At 39.3% G+C, this 23,823-nt stretch overlaps 2 protein-coding genes across 9 annotated transcripts; one reads left to right on the forward strand and one right to left on the reverse strand.

Moving 5' to 3' along the window:
- Nucleotides 1-656: 656 nt before the first annotated feature.
- Nucleotides 657-12,657, reverse strand: LOC115688585 (CMP-sialic acid transporter 3). Of its 7 annotated transcripts, XM_056305300.1 has the most exons (18): nt 12,549-12,656; nt 12,389-12,474; nt 11,335-11,405; nt 9,386-9,593; nt 8,881-8,997; nt 8,495-8,551; nt 5,929-6,006; nt 5,157-5,201; nt 4,442-4,501; nt 4,168-4,290; nt 3,776-3,853; nt 3,073-3,142; nt 2,514-2,621; nt 2,216-2,349; nt 2,040-2,119; nt 1,672-1,717; nt 1,514-1,575; nt 657-1,137 (listed from the first exon to the last, which is right to left on the reverse strand). In XM_056305300.1, exons 4-17 carry the CDS (start codon nt 9,551-9,553, stop codon nt 1,525-1,527), a joined length of 1,215 nt encoding a protein of 404 aa, XP_056161275.1. In that variant the 5' UTR covers nt 9,554-9,593; nt 11,335-11,405; nt 12,389-12,474; nt 12,549-12,656; the 3' UTR covers nt 657-1,137; nt 1,514-1,524. The 7 variants fall into 7 exon arrangements, with proteins under 7 accessions (XP_056161275.1, XP_056161276.1, XP_030470302.1 ...); XM_056305301.1 differs by lacking the exon at nt 11,335-11,405 and having other exon boundaries at nt 9,386-9,565; nt 12,549-12,657; XM_030614442.2 differs by lacking the exon at nt 11,335-11,405 and having other exon boundaries at nt 12,549-12,655.
- A 4,713-nt stretch (nt 12,658-17,370) lies between these two features.
- LOC115688603 (biotin synthase, mitochondrial) lies at nt 17,371-22,924 on the forward strand. 2 transcript variants are annotated; one of them, XM_056305552.1, is made up of 7 exons: nt 17,371-17,822; nt 18,194-18,373; nt 18,507-18,613; nt 18,728-18,805; nt 20,375-20,580; nt 21,524-21,663; nt 22,391-22,924. In XM_056305552.1, the coding sequence occupies exons 1-7, from the start codon at nt 17,598-17,600 to the stop codon at nt 22,697-22,699; spliced, it is 1,245 nt and encodes a 414-aa protein (XP_056161527.1). In that variant the 5' UTR covers nt 17,371-17,597; the 3' UTR covers nt 22,700-22,924. The 2 variants fall into 2 exon arrangements, with proteins under 2 accessions (XP_056161527.1, XP_030470338.1); XM_030614478.2 differs by lacking the exon at nt 18,728-18,805 and having other exon boundaries at nt 17,375-17,822.
- The last annotated feature ends 899 nt before the right edge of the window (nt 22,925-23,823 follow it).

A 23,823-nucleotide genomic window follows, 5' to 3' on the forward strand; every position in this document is an offset into this window, starting at 1 on the left:
CAACCGTGTGCGAAGACGAACTGCCCACGAGTTGAGTTGATGTCACTGACCTCGGACCTCAGCATTTCAATTGCAATTGCATAGCTTTCCAAACATATCTTTTGTTAAGATCTTCACTCCCAAATTGATATGTTCATGGCCCAACCGCCCATTCGCTCGCTGGGCGTGCCCGAGCCAATTAGACTCGAAGCATGAATTGGGCCCGGGCTCACCCAAGCCCGGTCTTTTTACGAAAAAAAATTAGTATCTTTTAAATCACGCGGTCTTATTCCTACCTCTCACAAATCCCATTTTGCATCATAAGCACAAATTGAACTAACAAAAATCTCATGAAAAGAAAATATTCTTCAAATTGTAAACAGCCGTGAGCTTCCACTATCAAATTATCATGCTCCCTCACTGCTTCAACGTTAATCATCAGCTTGCCATCCTGTTTTCCCCCTCGACCGTGTACCATAACTCAATATGTATGTATCAGCTTCTTGAATGAGCTCGACAACCCAAACAAACAAGCAACACTCTAAACATAGAGTTCCAACACAACCAGCAGCAAACAAATAAGACTCTCTGCTGGCCCAACCTCTCCATTAGCTTTTCTAGAAGCTTAAGCTGTTAGAATATTGCGAGGATAAACAGGAAGACATAAGCAAGGCCACTTCGTAAATCTTGCTGTCTTGCTATATTTCTGCATTTTAGAAGTCTCTAGGATGTACAAGTAGTCTTTTTGATAGTGACAAATGCATTGACTGAGAAGCGTTTCATTCTCAAAGATTTCTAGCATAATTCATTTCCCTAATACACAGTATCGTGTGGGCGTTTGTTGGTATCGAACAATACCAAAAAGTGACTAATATATGCTAGAAAGAATCACGCATACAGCAAGAAGGAAAAAGAAAAGGGGGCAAAACTCCTCTCTTGACCGGTCTAAGATGAAGGGTTCACGAAGCTTGTCCCTTGAGTAGAGCCTGCCCAGTCCTCTCCTAACTTATCCACTCCCCCTGCTTGGCATCAGTGTGGTTTTCTAAGAGCCTCTTCATCATGACCAGCAAAAAGGATCCGAAGAAGTTGAATGATTTTTCTATAACTTTATTTAATTTCTCTGTAATAAATGGCTAATCCTGTACCCACCAATCACTCCTGCCAGAAGAATGCTTTCAATCAGTTTCCTAAAGAGCGGAAAAAGTAAAAGGGCTACAGCTTGCACTATCAGAAATGAAAAACAGCTGCATCATAATACAACATTTATGATGCTGAAATACATGAGATTACCGGAGTAACTATAACTTCCAAGCTAAAAAAATGTTCAAGTGCAGTACCCATCTCATATCATACCAAAGAGAATCACAGACGCAAGAATTAGTGGATTCTTCCAAAAGTTCCCAACTCAGCTAAAAGTAAATGTTACATGGCACATTCAGTCCAGACCCTCCATGACAGGACATTTATTTCGTAAATGACTGGCCCAGATAGATAGAAGATACTAGGGTAATCGAGGCGGAGAGACAAATAATACCTGAAATAACTTCATCTAGGAAGTAGTGGTTGCCGGTCATCAGATCCAACTCTATGGGTAGCCTGAGAGTAGGGCAAATCAACAGAGACAAGAATTAGTGAGATGACAAAAGTGTAGAAAGAGTACAATCGGTTCACAGAAGATGAAGAATTTCACACCTCATCATTAGCTCCTGCAGCCATATTTATAAAGGAATCCCTCGACCTGGAAGATGATCAACAAGATCAACCCACTATCCAGCTAAGTAATTAAAGATAGCTTTCATCAAAATGATCCAGTCGTATTCAACAGGAGCAGCTACACTTCTCTAAGACATTCATTAGCACAAAATTTGTGTGCTTCTTCATAAATATAATTTTCTTAAACAACCAATGATCCCAGTGATCTGGGTAAAAACCCTTGGACTTCTGCCAGGTCCTAATTACACCTACTTAGAAATTCGCTAAAGTTCAAGTTTCAGCGACAAGTAACCACAGATCCTATCCTCTAGGCATGAAAGAATATCAACATAATTGTAAAGGCGTACCTGTGATTATCTTCTGGTTCTACCAACTCCAGCACCCCATTCTGCTGTTCATCTTTGACTTTTGATAGGGGTGAAAAGAACTGAACAATTAAAAGCATAAGACAAGTGAACGAATGAAGGTGCAAATACAAGAACCACTATTTAATTAAATAACCATGGAATGATTCTCCACTTACCTGGTGCATTGAGATAAAAACAATGGAAATTCCCAACATAAAGTTTATAGTTAAACTGTGACCAAACAAAGCTGCAGATGCTATGCCCGTAAAGATTGTGGCAACTGTTGACGAATACTTCTTCAAGATTGTATCTGGAATGCCCCCAATATATATACGTTAGAGATGTTAAGCCATCTAAATGACAGAAAGCACATGATAGATTACTTCGGTCCCAATAAACAGGAGGTCTCCAGCTCTCGAACTAATAGATTAAGAGCAAAGCTACAAACTCAAAGAATCAAACATACAGTCCAACCTGCATATTTGAAGAAAAAGGAGGATAAAATTCCTTGGGCTGCATTGTTACATATCAGAAGCATGGTAGCTTTCGAAAGTCCTTGAAAAATATCAAAGCTGTCCGGACCTGAGAGTGACAACACAAAATGATCATGTAATTGAGAAGATGCTTTTTCTTACAATTCAGATTGGTTATCTCAGAGCAGAAAATCTTGATAGCCCAAAGGAGGAAATCTTTACCAAAAGACCCGCAAATTTAAAAAAAAAAAAAATCTTTAAATTTCAGTATTCCATTAGATGCACTGCATAGCCAGAAGTAAAAAGCTCGTCTTGCAAATACGTCGAATAGAATGCTCATTGTGTTCAATTAAGGGGAGGGAATAACTTCATGCAGAAGCATCTAAGTACTCTTGTACAACTGAAGTTCAGGTTCTTTAGGAAGCATGCTTTTTTTTTTCTTTTGGCATTTCCCAGGATTTAATCCTTCTCCCCCCCCCAAAAAAAAAGGGAAGAAAGAACTGCCAGGTCACATGCCTGGTGGCCTGCAGAAATCATAGCAAACTATTTCATGTCCATACCTTTAACAAGTGCCATTGCAACGATCCCTAGAAAGTTGAATATAGCTCCATACCCGTATAAAAACAAATTCTGTAACCGAAAGGGCAATATAAATACTTAACAAAAGAAGAAAAAAAAAGGAAATCGAGATTACTAAAGGTATGTGGTCTGAGGGTCTCATCGTAAAGCAATAAACAATGAACTTATAGAAATGCTTTCCACTAAAGATGTTTCTGAATACCAACGTGATAACATTCCCTCTGCAATTTTAAATTCTTGTTTCCAATCCCACTAGGTAAGTTCACAGTTTCAAAACATTCTAGATGAAATAGTCCTCAATGTTACAACTTCACCATCCTTTCTACTTTTAATTTTAAAAAATTCTCTTTTGGAAAATACAACTTAAAATTGCAATTTTTAACTTTGTACTAATCAATAAATGTGTGGCTATTAAAATGATTGCAGCCGTATCTTTCTTGGGAAATAATCCAGTTATTAATAAAGAATTCTCTAGATCCAAAAGTACTGGGCCTCCTGATCAATCAGGTTCAAGATATACAAAAGGAAGCAGCTCAACTTTCTGCTAAATTCTTTGCATTAGATAAACAACACCTGTCATGAATATTCATCTTGAAAAGCTTAGCAACCTACGTGCATCCTAAAGTTACCAAACTTGGCAGAAAGGTCAAGATGCTGAACGAGTTGTAATGACTAAGATCTTACCTGAAGGTAGATGCTTGTGTCATATTGGCTCTTTAGTGCATACTCATTGAAGACAGAGGCCATAGATGGCACCGTAACCTACAAATTTCTCCATTGAGTAAGCGAAACAGATAAAGAAGAAGGTTTTGCCTAATGATGATCAGCTCTCACCAAGGACTAATTGGTCTTGTGCTTTATTCATAACTCCAATCCGTTCCCCACCATACCCAGAAGAAAGAAATAATAACAATTGCACAGTAACCCAAGACAGAGAAAAAAAACCAAAATTGGTTTTGAATTCACATCATCCAAAAAAAAGTCCCTCATACTCATTTCAATGCTTGCCAAGCAATTGGCAATGCATATCTGCGAAGGAACAGCCATCATTTCTAGGGGGAAGAAAGCTCACTCACGAAGATCAATGTATAGATGTATGCACCCGCTGCAACTGGAAGACCCAAAGCAGTAGTCCCTTCTGGCAAAGACCGCAGCTGATTCACACTGATGCCAATGAGCAACAAGGCAAGAGCCTCCCACTGTCAAAGAGAAATAATAAGTTCTGCACTTCAATTAATTAAGCAACTCCAAAGGTGTAGCATAGAAGAAAAGTATCACAGAAATCTGTACTTGTTTTAAGCAAGGTGAAAATGCAAGAAAGAAAATGAAGAAAATGAAGGAGAAACTAACCTGAATTACAGAGAACCGACGTCTCATGACTATCTTTAACAAAACAGCAATCACCAAAACCTGCATGAGACATTTCATCAGCAATAGTACTCAACGTGACTTTCCAGCTTAAACACCAGTCTAACCAGGAGAATTTGATGGCTGACGATATGATATGTTCATATATACAATGAGCATGCCAGACAAGTTACTAAGAGTAAACAACCATACGCCACGGTAAAGGAGACTATTCTTGGGTTATTGAAAAACTGAGTAAGAAGGGGGCCAATTTCAAGAGTATTAAAAGATCAAGCATCTTTTGTTTGGGAAGATGATGTGCCATCAGGTCTTCAGAGAACGATCCTGATTTTTGGAGAGTGATAGAGGTTGAATAGAAATTAAAGGCATCTTACCCTAAAAAGAGCATCTTAAAACATGGGAAGACCTACAATTGCTTTAAAATGAAACGTGAAACATTACATTCACCATGGCAAGCATTCTCTGCTACAAGGATGACTTTCAAAAGTTGCTGGGTAATTTTAAGAAAAAAGCAGGACAATCACTACAAAAACATTTAAAGAAAAATAGGGCCCCCTGGACACAATGGCAAACCACAAAGATAAGGTTCGTAGAAATTACCACTATCCTAAAAAGCAAAAGTAATATAACACCATACAGGGAGATGGACATTATTCTAAGTAAGGAACAATAAAAAAAATTCCTACTAAGACAATACCTTGAGATTACTTAGCATCTTCACCGTTGCAGGATTGAAATATAGCTGTAGAAGATGGATTTCTATCATTAGTCATAACACATCAACAGGAAAAGCAGTAGCTCCAAAAGGAGCAATGACTTCAGACTTATTGATAAAGAATCTCATGAACAAATCTGTAAAGCAGAAGCAGCATTTGCTGCTGTCTGGTTTTCTTATTGCTTATGGAATCCGTCAATGCTAAGTGGGATCTCTCACAAAATATGAAAGGAGAAGAAAACAGATAGAAACTTTGCATCAAACAAATTTTCTTTACTTCTATATGGCTTGAGCAGATATGACCAGTTTCAGTAACATCTGAACTCTTGTCACTAAGTATTCTGAACTCAGAGAATTGCCCTATTGCCATTCCTAGACAAGCCACATTATAAATCGGCAAGAACATTGTCAATAAAGTTTCACACTCCAAAGAACTAATTCTAGAAGCTTCAAATCAACCTGTCATTCCCATGGAAATTTTTGTAAAGGGTAATATATTTGAAGATTGGAAAAGACCGATTATCTTACAATCGTGCAGAATAGACAACACTAGAATGGTATCTGCTCCTTTGAAACATGTCCCTTTCTGCACATGCCATGAATGCATGCATGTAAACATGTAGATGATAGATTGGATGCACACACACAAGTGCACATCTCCACCATCCAATATGCAAACACAGGTACATGCACGTAGACAACTACACATGAATTGATAACAATGTACACATGCAGCACATGGTGAGAATTATACCTGCATGATGAACTTCAAATAATTATTGACTGCATAGAGAAGAGCTGGGACAGCAAGAAGCACATTGTTGCGAGCTGCCTACAGAACCATAGACATTAAGAAAGGATTAAATGTGAGAACTATTGCATGTATGAACACATGAATATTTGCTCTTGCATATTGCTACGATGCACGTTTGTCAATGGGAAATCTGTAAATGGCCAGCTCTTAGCATACAAAATTGTAATAGTGGTGACAATTAGAAACTCCGTTTGCCACATAAATAGCTGGATATCTGTCTCCAATACTCTTTCGAAATTCTGAAAGAGACAACCAACATGCAGCCAGACAACTATACAAAAGGCAAAACGTTTTTAAGATTTAAAAAGATTGATGTCAAGGTAATATAAGCAGAACTCATGATGTTCACCAGAAACTGCTTTGAAAGAATCTTTAAGGACAGATGAATCACAGGGAGAGAGAGCTGGGAATGAAGCTTTTCCCCTTTTTGGGACCTTGTGCAGTTACCATGCAGAGGTGGTCCTCCGTTATTATAAATTGCTGCTGCCTGCGCCAATGGCATTGGGTGGAGGACAATAATTCTCTTAACTCTACTGTGCCATTCATAATAATTTTCATTTTGATGGCATTACCAATTATGTGAAGTGGCATAAAATCGACACCTTTGGAGGCTCTCCTAAGGGCCTATAACTCTCTTCAAACTTCAAAGTAACCAAGTTCAGAGAGAACTGAATTATTCATCTTTTTTCCGTCCAACCACAACCTCCTAACCAGGATTGTTGTTCCTTCTCCTTCCGCCCAATATTTCACACAAGTCCATAAGAGGCTGATGACAACTGCTTGGAACATGGACAACGCAGAAGCAGGCATTTAATTATTATGTCTGCATATAAAGAATAAAGTAACCAAGAGTCCAAGACCTTCCAGTGCTTTCTAGTATTGTCAAGAGCAAGTATGAATTTTGAGGTGGCTCAATAACAAATTCTTTTAAAAAGGCTTTCATTAGCCAACGACTGATCCATGGAATATCTTGTTTCCGCCACCATCATTCCTCTTTGCTGAAAACTTTTTTATCAAAGAAGCATCTACTTCTGTTAAACTCCACATAAAATAATCTCACTCTAGCATCTGCCATTGGTAGACCATATCAAATAACCACAAGAAAAAAGTCTGTCCATCTGTCATCTTCCTGATAAAATTAGTCTCGAGAAACTCCTTTGACAGAAGAGAGACAGCAACCACTTACTTCCCTTTTTATCTCCTCAATCACCATAAAAATCTGGGAGTTGAGACAATTAAAAGCTTTATTCATACCATATATCTTGCCAAAATGAAATTCCGTTTCCATTGACCATTTGATAAAGAAAACCTCCCCTTGTCAAATACTTTTCTAAACATAACCATGGGCCTCCCCATAATCAGGTAAAATGCACCCAGTAGTCTTTAGATTTTTGCCACAATCCACTTCTTCCCATGATCATCTTACATTTCAGAAACCTCACAATGTCTCTTCCTTGTTTTCTTAAAAGGTCTTGGATTGAAACCCTAAGGTTCTTCTACTCAATAGCTATTGAATTATCTCCATTACTTACACGGAAATATTCAACCTGCTCAACCTAGAAGAATTTACTTGGCATGCCATCAAGTATTCTTCCTCCCTCATCCAGAAGGTTTGAAATCTTAATCGCTGTCGTTCTTCCATTTTGTCTGTACATATATCTGGTTTGGTGTGGTCAATTAACAACCACCCTCTTCCCCCTGTTTGCATGATTGAGGATACTGGACTTATTCATAGAAGTGGTTCTTAATTTTTTACGTTCATCACACACAACTGAGTGAATCATAACGATATTTGAGCATTTTCGGATGAACAAAAGGACATGAGCTTCTCAGTCATTTTACTATGGTAAGTGATACAACATTAGTTTTAGGACTTTCAAGCTATATCGCTTTATTGGGATTTTCAACCCTAGCGATCCTTATCTATATTTTGAGAAGTGCCCTAACCTGCACCTTAGTTGCCTATACTGTGCTTCCTCAAGCATGCATATGAGTGGAAACATCAAAAAGTGTCGAATAAATTATAGCAGCAACAGCAAACAAGAGACTAAAACAATATCAAAATCTTTGAAGAAACATTCTTCCCATCATAGCCACGCTACAGATTGCAAAGGCCATTTATTAAACAAAAACCTCCATTTACAATAACATCAAGCCCACTTCAATCTTAATGGAGCACTTCAAAGTTTTGATCATCAATTTAGCATGCTCGAAGATTCTAATGCACTTATTAAAGTAGCATTTATTGATAAAGTACTTTTTTGAAAAAACAAATCGGTCTGCAGGTGAAGTGCAAATCACATACGAGGCTCAAGCTGGCATATTCTTCCACAAACAAGTCATTCATACACTCCTCAATTAGCATCTAGTAATTAGAAAGTATGACCACTATAGTAATCTAAGCCAATCCAATATGACTTAAATTGAAAATATACTCTGATGTTCCTCTGCAGTCTAGCTGCCCTTTCCTAAAAAAATAATAATAATAATAAAAGAAATGCATTACCTGCACAAATGTGGAGACTGAGAGTAATGGCTTCTCACCAACTTTCTGACGTCTAGCCTGCAAAACAGAATAAAAGTTAACCTCGAACTGAAACATACAAGTGTTTCCAGGATTTATTAGCTATTTCTCTTATGGTTACAAGCAAGCTGTGCCAAAATACACCCAAGAAAGCACAAGTGCACCCAATTGCAATGGCAAATGTGGAACGACCTCTGTTCAGCGGACAACATCAAATTTTTCTAAAGACTCAGTGACATCATAGATAGATTGTCCACTCATATTATATCTTCTTTTTACTAGTGGAGAGTTCAAAGCAATAAATTCCTATGCAGAACAGCTGAAGTAAAAAAATTCATATATTAATATTTGACAATGATAAACATTACCTGGAACAAAAGCATAACAACTGCAAAGAGGACCTTCGCAGCTTCCGTCAAAAAGTTAACGCTGATAGGGTTGAAGTTGAATTTTCCATCAACCTTGGACATGTAAACTAAAATCGGCTGGCCAAAAGACGTGGACCATAATTGTCAGGTAAATCTAAAACTCATAAAAAAAAAAGGAAGAAGACAAAAGCAAGCTTTCCGAGAAATGAAAATTGAAGAAGGTAATTCCCACATCAAAATGGCAGTCAAGTTATCATTGACTGCTAGTGCTTGTCATGACCTAAATGCGAAATAACTAAATGATAGGTCTTTATTCTATGCAAATGCCTACAGGCTGAGTATGTCAGACAGTAGAAATGGCTAAACTTGTACAAGTCCCTTATCATATGTAAAGTGCACAATGGTTCTTTACCCTCCATTTCAAGGTCACCTCACTATTTGTTCAAAGCAATAATTAAATATGATACTGCAGCAATTTGAGTAAGTACTTGTATCTATAATTTACCTGTAAGCCAACCAGGATGCAATCCCCAACAACCAAAAGAACATTGAGAGCCCGCTGTTTTGATGAAACAGTGCTTTTATGTCGGTCATAAGCCCTTGACACAGTTTTAGAACTTGGGGAGACAAGACGTGAGTGGCAAACACTGCATTCCAGAATTCCGTTCTTCATATATCTACCCCTCTAAATGTCACAACCTCAAAAGTTATTCCTGCAGCAAACAAAACAGCATTCTAACTCTTTCATAGTAATAAACACTTATTGTAATAAAAACTGAGCTTTTCTACATTAGTTGATCCTCTTGTACCGGATCCATTTTCAACAATGAACACAGGATACACAGGCTAACAAATGCACTGAACTCATGGCATATAAACACCAACCACAGTCCCTGAATTTCACCACAAAATTTTACTTTTCTTGACAGAGTGTTCTCATTTAAGTTTGTAAAAAAGTCAATAATATATAGGGTGAGGGACAAACAAGGAAGAGGTAGAAAATGGTGACGTATCCCACACAACCCAACAAGTTGATACCTGTCGAAATATTCATTCTTACCAAATTTGCTGAAGATGGCCTGATGCATCAAACAAGAGTCTTAATCGACTAGGGTTCTTTGCTTGGTTGAGTTGATAGTTTTATCATAGGGTAATTAATTTTTTATTGAGATTTTAACGAGTCTCCTATCATTTTTTGAAGAGGGGTTGTAGGTTTTTTATTTCTGTTTTTTGTTCTTTATGTGAGCAAGAAACTCTACTAAGAGCACATTGATTAAAGAAATGATCCGGTGGATTCTCCTAATGCTTTACACAAGCAACACCCACCAAATAAGTAATTTTGGTTTCGTAAGATTTCAACAGTAATAATTAAATCTCAAATTGCCATGCAATAGACAAGGGAGATTATAGGGTACATATGGGAAGATCAAATGGCTTTGAAGAAAACTGGCAAGAAGATCCAACCAAAGAATTACCACTACCTCCACGGAAAGATTTAACAAAGGAAAGTTAACTATCATGGAGAACACAAGTGAGCTCCATGTCCCCTTAGCCACTGAACTTAGTTTTATAGAGGAAAAAAAGAAGAAGAGTATATAGCGTCAAGCTCAAAATACTCAAAATTCATGCTAGACAGAATTTCAATGAGTAATGCAAAAAAAAAAAGAAACTCTACTAAGAGCACATTGATTAAAGAAATGATCCGGTGGATTCTCCTAATGCTTTACACAAGCAACACCCACCAAATAAGTAATTTTGGTTTCGTAAGATTTCAACAGTAATAATTAAATCCCAAATTGCCATGCAATAGACAAGGGAGATTATAGGGTACATATGGGAAGATCAAATGGCTTTGAAGAAAACTGGCAAGAAGATCCAACCAAAGAATTACCACTACCTCCACGGAAAGATTTAACAAAGGAAAGTTAACTATCATGGAGAACACAAGTGAGCTCCATGTCCCCTTAGCCACTGAACTTAGTTTTATAGAGGAAAAAAAAAAGAAGAGTATATAGCGTCAAGCTCAAAATACTCAAAATTCATGCTAGACAGAATTTCAATGAGTAATGCAACAATCTAGGCTTAGAAAATCAGAAATAATAGCATCTTCCTCAACATGAATTATTGAAAAAGAATAATAGCAAGATTTAAGAGGAGTATCACCACACGTGGCCGATAGCATTAAAGTAAATACAAAACCCGAAAACAATTTCCTAGAAGAGCTTCAATGGAAAGAGATTGATCACAGAGACTGATGCCTGGGAAGAACTAGGAGAGCAAACAATGTTCTAGTCAACTATATGTATCTTATCCTCATCATGCACGGCACGTAAGAAAATTTTCCAGAGCTTTTCAGTTCTTTTGTCCACCGTGGGAAAGATAGACAGGAGGTAAGACGCAAAACTAGCATACACCAGTAACAGAAGCAGATTCAAAGGGGGGGGGGAAGCTCACAAAGGAATTTCCCCTAGGACTGTTGCCTGATCCTTTGCTCAATGACCTGATGCAGGATGCGAGAGGAAGCCCTACATCAGTATAAATGAGTCAGCGCTTTAGTACGTTTTCTGGCACTTTTGGTTAGACTAAGCTTCACTCAACCCCACCTCTAGATATGACTTAAACTTGCACTTTCTAGCTAGCGATACCAAAGCCTAGGTTGTTACCCGAAACTTCAGATATGTACCTAAAATTTAGGGGACAATTATTATAGCGCTGGCCTTTGTGACATAGGCTGTACAATCTCTAACAGGTTTGGTGAAAGGACTTGGACTTCTGACGAAGCGATATGCACCACCACGTTATTACTTATCTTTTTAGCTTGCGATAAGATGCATAACTGAAAAAATGGACTTGCTAGAAATCCCTGTGCTCAAGCTTCAAAGGTAAACGAAAAAAGGAAGAGACAAGGGTACTTGAACGTAGGAAATGTTGGAAGTGCAAGTTAAGCTAATGAAAAGTCAATGTTCGAGTGACAAAATCGAGTTGCCGGCAAATAGTCTATCCTGCGTGAAACAACTTTGAACATGATCTGACCCATTCCTGCGCAACCCTCAGCTCAAAAGCATAACATGATCGCCTACCAAGTCATCACAAATGTCTTAACGTCAAGACGGGGACTAAAATGACAGCCCAAGAACCAAACTTTGGCCAATAACCAATCGATATTCATCTCGAAACAGAGACGACGGAGCGTTCCCAACAAAAAGTTTCACCGAGAACGGAGCACAACCCAATTCGTTCCGCACATTGGGGAATGCGCAAAATCCAGAGCATTCAACGACGGATCGTCGGCGACCCTGATTTCCAAACCGCGATTTCAAACAAACCCAGCACCGGATCTCCGGATCGAATTCAAAAAAGGAGAAACTTGAAGCGATTCTCCAAAAAGAACAAGAAGAAAACAAGAAAGAAAGCTTCACCCGTTCAGCTCAGCATCGGCATCAGCATCAGCATCAGACAAATCATTCGCGTAAAGGAGAGAGGGAGAGAGAGAAGGAGAGTCGCGCACCAGCTGAAGGAGTCGGCAGGGAAGCGTGGGAGTCGGCGACACCGCGAAGCCAAGCAGAGAGACGGAGAGAGCAGATCTGGGAGCTACTGTGGCAGAACGGACAGAAGTTCAAGTATGTAATGAAGGAGAGAGATGGGGAGACGGGGAAATTGGAACGCACCTGATGTGGATGGGTGGTTTGAATCGAGTCGGGTCCGTCTCCGTCTCTTCTCTAATCACAAAAATTCATTCAAATCGTGCGGCAGCAAAAGAAGTGCCTACCCCCACCCAAAAGAAGAAAGAATGGGAACCCAAAAAGTAATGCTTTGTTGTCCAATGTCTTTGGGGAATAAAAGGGAATTTATCTATTCTTCCTAACTTAAATTCCTTATTAAAACGCATAATTAAGATTTAGATCCATCATACGGGTGAGTCGAGGCGAAAAATGATCCGACCCGAATTGATTCATTTTAACCCGTTTTCGATCCATTTTCCATGCAATTCCAATATAGTGACTCGTATCCGACCCGATCAATATTCACGTCTTACCCATATTGTTAAAATATTTCCGTATTTAACCAAATTTAGAAAAGCTCATATATAAACTGAGGTGAGAGCGTGGAGCGAGCGAGCACGAAATCGAGTGAGGGCGAGAAAAAGTCATAGAGGTCAGTTGAAAGTAAGTAAATTGTGAACTTATTTAACATCCATGTTAATTTGGGCGGGAAAAGTGTCAAAAAAGTCCTAAACCTCTTGCATTTGTGCCAATTTAGTTCTAAACCTTTTTTTTGTGCCAATTTAGTCTTAAACCTTTTGCATTGTAGCCAATTTAGTCATAAACTTTTTTTTATGCCAATTCAATCCTAAACCTTTTGCATTGGTACCAATTCAGTCCTAAACATTTTGTATTTGTGCCAACTCAGTCTTTCCGATCAATTTTGATCGGATTTTGTTGACATAGACGCCGACCGGCCACCGGCACCGACGTAGACAACTTTTAATAATATTTTAATCTTTTTTTGAGTTTTTATTTCTTTTTTTCTTTTTTTTCCCTCCCCTCCCTCCTTCCTCCAGCCGGTCGCCGGTCCGGCGACTGGCTAGAGGCCAGAGGCCGGCGAGATCGACCTCGCCATGGTTGGGCGAGGCTCACCTTCGCCGTCGCTGGCAAGGGCGAGCCTCGCCGGCCTCTGGCCTGTTGCCGGTCGCTGGTCTAGCAACCGGCTGGTGGAAGGAGGGAGGGGAGGGAAAAAAAAAAAGAAATAATAAATAAATAAAAGTTCAAAAAATATTAAAATATTATTAAAAGTTGTCCACGTCAGCGTCGGTGACCAGCTACTTGTCGATCGACGTCCACGTCAGCAAAATCCGCCCAAAATTAGGCAAAATGACTGAATTGGCACGTAGACAAAATGTTTTGGACTGAATTGGCACAAAAAAGATGTTTAGAACTAAATTGGCATCAATGCAAAAGGTTTAGAACTGAATTGGCACAAAAAAAACGGTTTAGGACTAAATTGGCACCAATGCCAAAGGTTTAGGACTTTTTGACACTTTTCCCTAATTTGGGTTTTACCATTCAAAATCAATTTATAACTCATTTATTGAATATCCATTTAATAATTCGACCTATCAAATATGGATTACGAAATGAGTTTATGGTCTATTTTGACAGATCTAATGACATATCTCGAAAGGTTTAGGTCTGACCTAAAAAATAAAATAAACTTTACTAATTTGTAGGCACTTGCTATGTGCACACAAGAAGTCGGTAGTTATGTATGGAAAAAAGTGTTAATCTATCATTAGATGCAATGATAGTTTGGGAAGGCCTTGGTAAATGAGATAAATGCCACTTTATCATTTATGATATTAGATATTGGCAAAACGACATATGCATATATGTGTATAGTATACGGTAAAAAAAGGATACGTTGATTAGAAAAATCCTAAAATCCATCACGAAAATTCAGCCGAGTCCTAAAACTTAAAAATGGTGGTTGTCAAATTTCAAAAATTTAGCCAATTGATATTGAAAATTTCGACAGCAATTTACAATGTTCATATTTGAGGGAGTTGATGCAGAAACAATAACATTGACGAACAATCATCCATTCTTGTTTGGTTGGGAAGAGAAGAGACGAGAGTGAGAAAGAAAAGCCTAGACAAGCATCTTGAAAATTAATGAACTAGATCTTTCCGAAGTTATTTTAAGGCTTCGTTCATTTCGCTGACATTTCTAGAAAATGGTTTTTGGAAAGTCATTTTCCTGGAAAATGACAATATTTTTCGATGTTCGGCCGAAACCTGAAAATGAACTGGAAAATATTTTTCGTCATTCGGTATCCGATTTGATTTTCCAGAAAAAATGACATACAAATTCAATTTTTTTTTATTTTTAAATTATTTTTATTTTTTTCTTTTCATTTTTTTTGTCTTCTTCCGTGGCTGGCGACTAACCACAGGCGAGCTCGAGCCTCACCACAGGCTGGTGAGGCTAAAGCTCACCAGATTTTAGCGAGGCCCGAGCTCGCCCCAGGCTAGTCGGACAAGCTCGGACCTCGCCAGATCCAGCGAGGCTCAACCTCGCCAAATTAAGTGAGGTGGAGCCTCGCCACAAACCGGCGAGGCTCCGCTTCGCCTGCGGGTGGTCGCCAGCCAATGAAGAAGACAAAAATAAAAGAAAGAAAGAAAGAAAAACTCTGTATTTTATAAAAGAAAAACAAGAAAAAATAAAAATAAAATGTGTTATTTGTAAGAAAATTGGGTGAAAGAAGATACGGAAAACTTTTTCTTCACTTTTGAAGGTACTTTTTTTATTGATGGAAAATATTTTTCATGACTAATTTATTTTCCGTTAAACGAACTCTGAAACATCCAAAAAATATTTTATGAAAGTTATTTTCCGTTAATCGAATGGAGCCTAAGTTTTGCTCATTTTTCTATATTCCATCCCCACTCATCCAAACAACGAGAAAAAGATTCACGTTTCTTTCTTTCTTCTTTTTATTTTCCATTTTTGTTCTTTTATTCTTCTCTTTCTAGCGATCCTTACTCGTTTTGCATATCAGCCGCAGCTGATTTGTTTCGATTTGATAGGTGAAAGTTACAGCAGTACCATGCACAAAGTACATTGATAAGTATCTCATTGACTTAGAAAATTCCCGGATGTACGACCACCTTGATGACATACCCAACAAATTAATTGCGGATTTTGACTTGATAGTACCTGTCTTTCAACTGTTCTTTAATGTTTTTGTAACGAAAAGAATACGTTTGATACTTTAAATATCATGTTAGGCCATGATCCACAAGTTTATCTTTTAATCGGTCAAATATTCTCGATGCATTTGTTATCATGATACTAAGTTCCCATGTCTCCATGTAAGTAGATTTATTATCTTATCCAGGTAGAAAAAGGTAGATGTTTTGGTAATTTAGTAAAGGTTTAAATTTGTTAGTGATTCATTTTTGATACCCGACTCGGTTCTTTTTGAGTTTGAGTAACTCTGCGCTTTTTTTTTAAACGGTCATACGGTATTGAACAGGCTTTCACGCATCTCGACTGGTCCCTCCATGTACGATTAAGGGTGTACTCCTCGTGGAATTTTACCATCGAAGCACTCCTGACGTGAGTGGGGTTGAAGTTTCTAGTTTGGCTTCTCAAGAGCATCGACTTGTCTTTCAACTTCGTCGGGGAAAAAGCCGCGATCCATCTTCGCCCCATCGTTCCCACAGTCGCCCCTGTTGCTCGGCTTCTGCGTTTCAGAGTTGAATTGGGTTGATTTGTACCCCATCAAAGTCTTCTGGTTGGAGCCCGAGATGTGCTCGGCACTGTTGACTTCGCCATTTATTGGTTGTCTAGCGTGGTGGGGTAGGAACGTGTTATTGATATAATCGTGTTGGCCTTAGAACTCGCCAGACATGTCAAGCTCATCGATTCGAGACAAGTTGACGATGCGGCAATTGGACGTCCGTCCCAAGAACTTGACAACCCAAGGCAATCAATCTGCAACCGACAACTTGTCATCTTGAGACAAGCTGACGATGCGGTGGCTGGACATCCATCTCAAGAACTTAATAGTCCATCTGTAGCCAACATCGATACGGAGGATGATCTTTTTGTGGGGCTTGTGTGGGGTTCCCAATGTATGTTTATCTTGTTCTTGTGAATTCGATTTATTTTAGTGTGAATGCAAGCCAATAGTGTCTCAATGCCCTGTAGCTTGAGAAATAGGGAGGCACAGAAAGAAGAGAATGGCATGCAAGAGAGAAAATAAAGCGACCAATTTGCAAGAACCGAGAACTGAGACGTGAAAGGCGCGGAAAGAAAGAAGAAGAAGGAAAGTGGGATCGACAAAGGAAAAAAAAAAGAGGAAATAAAAAATATATATTTTTTAGAGTGGTAATAAAAGTAGTGGGTTACACAAGGGATAATACGGTCAAAATACAAAAAATGGATTGTCTAAGTTGAAGAACGAGCGGAAAAAGCGCGCTCCACTAAATTAAAAAAAAAAAAAGCAAGACTATTGTAAATACAAGAAAGTGCTTTCCTGCTTTACTGCATTACATTGCTCCTTAAAATACTAATCAATTCGACCCCATGCTTGGAAAGTCGAGCTAATTGGGTAGCGCAAGCGCGAGATCCACCAGACTTATAAAGCAACGACCACCAAGGTGGTCGGCCTAATAGTAAAGATCGACCGTCCTTCGCGAGGTTACGGGTTCAATTCAAATTTCTGGAATGCTCATTCTGCACTATCTAATTGCCGCCGCATTCCTCGTATGGAGAGATTTTTCGGCTTCTAACATCCCGGTGTAGTATCGCCGCAAGATTCGCCAATCTCGAGTTATAAAGTTATCGATGATGCCAGATGATCATAATTTGATCCAAATATTTTCTAGCGGTGCGCAAGATTTACAATGATCTAAAAGCCCTTTACATTACTTCAAAAAAGAAATTTCTTAAAAGCCGAACCGAATGCAATCGATGCTTGACGGGTGTCCAGCGGCAGTCGCCCTCCCCGCGCCATTTGGAGAAAATTAAGGACTTACCGTTGCAGCGAGAATGACGATTTTTAATGCACGACAAACACGAGGAGGGGTAGATAGTAGTAGTTGAGCTCCCCCGGTTTGTTTGGCAGCGTCGGCACAACCAAAACCCCCCCGCTCCCCCCCCACCGTCGTCTTCCTCCTCCTCCGCCGCCGCCGCCGCCGACCGTGGGGGGAAAAGATGCTGGTGATTCGATCGGCATTCCGCGGCAGCGCGAGGCCCATCTCCGCTTCTTCTTCGTCTCTTCTCTTCACGTTCTCCTACTCTTCCTCTTCCTCTTCTTCTTCGTCGGCAGCTGCGGTTCACGCCGACAGGAGCATCGGCGAGGGTCCCCGGAACGATTGGTCCCGCGACGAGATCAAGTCCATATACGGCTCCCCCGTCCTCGATCTCCTCTTCCATGGGGTCAGCATCTCTTCGCCTCTGCCTCCTCGTTTCTCTGTCTTTTCCCTTTACGATTTCTCCCCCCCAGCGGGTGTTGCTCGGCCATTAGCGTAGTGGGAGAGAGCGATTGCAAATGCATGTTTGATTCGTACCTTTACGTTGAAAAGAAAGTCGAGGGAGGAAGGATCGGTTCGGTTGGGTTCCATACTTTGACCAAATGTTGAATCTTGCTGCTGGAGTCTTTAAGATGTAGAAGACATTGCGTGCGTGATGGGTATCTTGTCCTTGTCTCTTGTTGAAAGGAATTTCTTATAGCAAGGGCATTGGTTTTTGAGTTCGGACATCATCAGCTTTTATGAGTTTTGAAAGGCTAACGTCTGCGCTTTGGTCAGGCTCAAGTCCATAGACATGCCCATAACTTCAGGGAAGTGCAGCAGTGCACTCTGCTCTCCATAAAGACAGGTGGGTGCAGCGAGGATTGTTCCTACTGTCCACAGTCCTCCAGGTACAGCACTGGGTTGAAAGCCCAGAAGCTCATGACAAAGGACGATGTCCTTCAGGCAGCTCAAAAGGTATTTCCTCTGGGCTACTTCATGGTCATATAGATTTCTCTCTTTATCACCTATCTGAGGTGCTAGTGCCGCATTTTGTTTTCAAAGCAATTCATTCCACTTCCGTGTGATCTTAACCAGTATGACCTTTCAGGCCAAGGAGGCTGGTAGCACACGCTTTTGCATGGGTGCTGCCTGGAGAGATACCATAGGCAGGAAGACTAATTTTAACCAGATCCTTGAATATGTGAAGGAAATAAGGTAATATTTTCAGATTGTTATGTAAAAGCATTGTGAATATCCAAATTTCAAATGATTTTGTTCCTCTTTTGTAAGGAAGTAAGTTAGGATTTCATATCTTGACACAAATCGTAGGAGGACTACTCCCCATGACAACCCTAAATCAATTCCAAATCTCAGAGTTTCTTATTGGAGGAGTAGCGGGTTGTTCGAGTACTTCCCTTTGGGCATAGTGATTTCGGCTTATGTTGCATATTGTTGGTGGAGCTGTGATTCTCCTTTGTTCTTAAAAGATATGAGATGCAAAGCATCCTACTCAATGAGAGATTTGAAAGACAAAAATTGACGGAAGTACCTTGCAAAGTATTCTGTACTTTTCCATCTAGCTACTTCTCTCCACATGATATAACCACAAGAAATTGCTCTACATTGTTGCGGAACTCTTGCTTTCTTTGCAAATTGATTAACTGTTGCTGTTGGATCCTTCACCATGTGTCTCGCAATTATGCGTGCAGTTTCCTGTCCGTTATTTGTGCTCTTTCCCCTATAAAAATGTCCATCTCAGCCAAAATCGTTAATGTTTATTTAGTTTTGCACTCAAACCTTGAGATTAAGTTCGATAAAATGTTCCTTGAAAGTTTCATTCTGACATCAATTGGTCGCTCAGCCCTGTTTTCCTTCTTGTGTTTTTAACCGAAAAGTTTATGACGAGTAACCTCACCTTAGTTGGTAAACTCAGCCTTACTGTGTGAAATTGAGGTATCGTTAAGATTGTGATGCATATTTGATGTAGAGCTGAGTGATTCAAATACAATTTCTCAGGTTACTTTTGGTCTGCTGCTTTAGCTGAGCGTCTTCCCGATTACAGCTATGGCCTCCATCATATTATGATTGGCAGACTAGAATTGTGCGTAGGATGAGTCTCAATTAACTTTGTTAAATATTAATGAATCTAGAGTACAAAAGCTATTGTGGAAATTGAGTATTATCTATAGACCTTTTGGAAATTTACTTTTCCTTTAGCTATCCTATCACATCATGATTGATGGACTAGAATTATGCATAAAATGAGTCTCGATTGACTTTCGGTTATTATCTCCATATACATCTCATCACGATCGCCGTTGCTAAAGCTTTATCAAGCTCTGGAATGCCACGAAGCTGTCTGTTACACATTTCCAGCCACAACAGTCCATGTTGGTTGACATTAGTTGGCCAATCTTTTGACACTCTTCTCAACACTCCATTAGTAGCTGATGATATTTAAAGGTGTCATAAAGAAAGATAGATGCCAATAGTTCAATATGTTCAAGACCGATGTTAGCAAATTTAATCATGCTACAAAGTGCTACCTTGGCCTTTTGCAAACTTTTTCTCTTGTGCAGCCTGGCCAAATTTATTTTCCCACAGATCTGTCCGTCCTTTGTTTTGTAGGTGTCTCTCACTACTTTTCCTGAATTATACTCTTACAAACTCCTATGTTCAAACAAAAGGGTTTTCTAAGTAGCCCGTGGCTTACAAATGTTTAAAAAAGCTCTATTGCTGTTGCCGAAGGCAATCCACATCGATGTAATGGAAGTAACGGTCCTACAGCCGAACAACCCATGTTTGACTTGCATGTCTGGGCCATGCATGATCGGATCTGAATAGTCTCAAAGTCAGGATTTGATGTCCCCCACCCCACCCCCCCTTTTTTTTTATCATTCATTTTGATTTAGGTACTCCTTTTCCTGCTAACATTTCTCCTTCACAAGTTTGACCTTGCTACATGTTTTTGATCAGGGAGATGGGGATGGAGGTATGCTGCACCTTGGGCATGCTAGAAAAGCAGCAAGCCATTGAACTCAAGAATGCTGGCCTGACAGCGTATAACCACAATCTCGATACCTCAAGAGAATATTATCCAAATATAATCACCACAAGAACTTATGATGAGCGGTTGAAAACCCTCGATTACGTCCGCGATGCAGGGATTAATGTGTGCTCTGGTATGCTCTTGCTACAGATTATTGCTATCACGATAAATTCTTTGTAGTACAAAATGTAGTGTAATTCATAAGGTTATCATGCTTTCGGAGGAACTGTTGTCTGTATTTAGCAGATTGTTCATCTTTCTGAAGTTCTACCGAGGACCTCTCTGAGGATTCTGAAGAACAGTCTGGAGCATTTTCAGGAAAAACGAATCAAATTAATGTTTAGCATTAAAAGCCTGTTTGTACTCCCAACTACAGTGTAGATAAGGGAGACTTTCTTCCTTAATATTTAATCTCAGACAGATTAAGTAGCAAGTTAAGTTAAAAGGAATGACAAAAAAATATATAAGCAGTTTGGATCACTAGAGTTAGTCCAGCTGCCAGCAGCTGCTTTAAGGAGAGTATGCTCTCTGTCCTGGCATGGTTAACTTGAATAACAATTCTGGCTGGTACTTTTCTTACCAATGTGTCTAGTCCTTTTTTTCCTGGCTTTCCGAAGTAATTGTAGTTCTTAGCTGTTTGGTCCCATTCCACACAGTTCACTAATGTTATTCATTTTTAGCCTGCAGCCAGGTGTAAACCATCTTTCTGAATCACCTACAGAGCATGAGTTTTGTTGTTTCGTGGTTTTACCTTAGATTTTTTTTTCCTCCCCCTTTTCTTCAATCGTCGATGTTACTGGTGTTAGCTCTGCAAGCATTGATCCACTAGGTATTCCCTGGTACATTTTTCTGAGGTCACTAATGTGATGGCATTAATTAATATGAAAGTAGTGGCTCTTTTGAGTATTCAATGACAATATTTAATGGTGGTAGTTTAGACTGTGCTTCACATACTTTTTTGCATTCTTCTCGACGGTTGTATTGTATAAGGACGACTCTTCTCAGGAAGCTTCTAGTTATAAATTCTACGATTTGTATGACCAAGTCGAAACTCTTTTTTTTTTTTTAATGTACAGGAGGAATAATTGGGCTTGGAGAAACGGAGGAGGACCGGGTTGGTTTGTTGCATACTTTGGCGACCCTGCCAGCACATCCAGAGAGCGTCCCCATTAACGCGCTGCTTGCCGTAAAAGGCACACCTCTACAAGATCAGAAGGTAATTTGATTTTCCTTGGTAACAAGTTAGTAAACTGCGCTCCCAAGCGATTTTTAATCAGTAACAGCTCCTTTAGGCAAACGTTGTTGCCCCCTTTTTCTTCTTTTCCTTATCTTTCGACTTAATAAATGAAGCATATTCTTATGAATCTTCACCTGGCATTGCCGTCTGAGATTTTGTGAACTTAAGATGTTCACTGGTAAAGACTTGGTACGAAAAATATGACAGAAGAAATAAAGAAATTCAGAAAAAACAACTTTTTAACATGTTAATGGAAACTAGTTGGGTTTGAAAACGTCCTGGTATTATGTGAAAATGTCTAATCAGGAGGTATATTTTCTATAGGGAAAAGACACAGGATATTCTAGTAGACTTGCAGAATGATCCGTGTCAGATTTCATATGATAATCAAAATGATCTCTTAACAGTTTTTAGATGAGATTTTCGTGGCAAGTGCCTTGAAGCATGGTGCTAATGCCTTCATATTGAAAATGCAAAGAGAACTGCTTTATTCTGAAATGTTTTGACAGGAAAATGCCACTTCCAATTGCACGACAGAATTTAACAAGCACGCATACGTTAATGAGTGGAGATCACCAATTAAGAGTCATATCAGTTTATTTCTATGAATCAATAGCATGAATAATGAGGTTACCACGCATCTGGTTAGATTTCTTTAGGAGATTTGTCTTGAGAAAAGGCATCTCACTTTTATGTCTGCTTTTAGCCAGTTGAAATATGGGAGATGATAAGGATGATTGCCACTGCGAGGATAGTCATGCCAAAAGCAATGGTACGGTTATCTGCCGGCAGAGTCCGTTTTTCTATGCCGGAGCAGGCGCTATGCTTTCTGGCCGGTGCAAATTCCATTTTCACGGGCGAGAAGCTTCTGACAACTCCTAACAATGATTTCGATGCTGATCAACTCATGTTCAAGATGCTTGGACTAATTCCAAAGGCTCCGAGTTTTGAAGATGATGGTGCAAAGGATGATGCAGCAGAGCATTGTGAGGAAGCCATTTCAAGTTCTGGTTGAGGTTATTTGGACTGTTCAAAAGAGGCCTCATGAATCATGATGGGTAAGCCTCAAGTGGAGGTTTGTCTGTTCAATTCTGTGAACTGCGGAAATGTCTAACTATCTATGTATTCACCAATTATCTGGGAAATATGGAGCTTCGTGCACTAACTTCATGGGTTATGGGTTGGATTTCACTTATCGTTAATGAAATTTAAAACCCCTCGAAAGTGGTTTGTTTTGTCATCGACGAACGCCCATCGGGGACATTACTTGTCAATACGCATGAACAGAGCAGTTTTCCTTATGGATTCCTTCACTAGTAGTGTCTTGGAGGGGCATTTCATCAAGAAAATGCAGAAAGCAACGCCCCATGAGTTTTGGTTGTTGAGTACTCTGTCTTCGTTACGAATTGGTCGTGCAAATGTAGAGTCCATGTCAAGATGGAGTATCGGGCACTCATCTTTAACGCTTCATCTTGAACATAGTTGGGGAATTCTGTGGAACTTGGGAATTAGTAGCGTTTAGAATTCAAATCAAACAGACAGAACGAGACGAGGCACGCAATTTTTCTCTGCGATATATGTAATTCAGAATTCCAATTTTGGCATTTTCCTCTTGCGAGGGAACCGCTGGTACGAATCGAATAATAAGTAGTACTTTTGTTTAAATTTAGAAAAACCATGAAAAATTTTCAATTTTTTAAAAAATGGACTTAAGACCTCATGCATATGTATATATTTAAGTATTTGGGTTGCTTACGATTAAATGGAAGATATATTTCAAATGCTAAAAAAGCAAGCCATTTTTAAGGAAAAAAGTCACTCGTTAAATAGCCTAATTCTCGTATTTAAGAATTTAGAGTATTGGGGATGCAATGCAATCGAATTGGAAGTTAGCCTCAAGTTGAAGATGCTTATCAGTATATTTCTTCTACAATTTTGACCTTAAGTGAGTTGAGCTTGATGCGCCACCTAAACCGTATCACAGGTCGCATATTCCTTCTTTGAACCGGGCCGCCTCCTCGGACTTATCCGGCGCGCGCCTAATCCGATGAGATATATATATTTGTGAAGGAGCTTTTTGATATTTTTTAATAGTGGATATTTTATCCACCGATCAATCCAAGCGCCGCCGAAGACAAT

This window comes from Syzygium oleosum, unplaced genomic scaffold, assembly GCF_021117445.2.
Source record: "Syzygium oleosum isolate NSW1041296 unplaced genomic scaffold, Sole_v2.1 Sole_v2.37, whole genome shotgun sequence".
Taxonomy (NCBI): Eukaryota; Viridiplantae; Streptophyta; class Magnoliopsida; order Myrtales; family Myrtaceae; genus Syzygium; species Syzygium oleosum.

What these genes read in the sequence shown, in the direction of transcription:
- LOC115688585 (XM_056305301.1), bottom strand. Translation starts at nt 9,553, where the DNA reads ATGAAGAACGGAATTCTGGAATGCAGTGTTTGCCACTCACGTCTTGTC. An exon ending in TTGTTATGCTTTTGTTCCAG is followed by an intron (nt 8,552 to 8,880) that starts GTAATGTTTATC and finishes TCTGTTTTGCAG; the next exon opens with GCTAGACGTCAGAAAGTTGG. An exon ending in TGCAATGGCACTTGTTAAAG is followed by an intron (nt 2,622 to 3,072) that starts GTATGGACATGA and finishes TGTCACTCTCAG; the next exon opens with GTCCGGACAGCTTTGATATT.
- LOC115688603 (XM_056305552.1), top strand. Translation starts at nt 17,598, where the DNA reads ATGCTGGTGATTCGATCGGCATTCCGCGGCAGCGCGAGGCCCATCTCC. An exon ending in TCCTTCAGGCAGCTCAAAAG is followed by an intron (nt 18,374 to 18,506) that starts GTATTTCCTCTG and finishes ATGACCTTTCAG; the next exon opens with GCCAAGGAGGCTGGTAGCAC. An exon ending in AGGGATTAATGTGTGCTCTG is followed by an intron (nt 20,581 to 21,523) that starts GTATGCTCTTGC and finishes TTTAATGTACAG; the next exon opens with GAGGAATAATTGGGCTTGGA.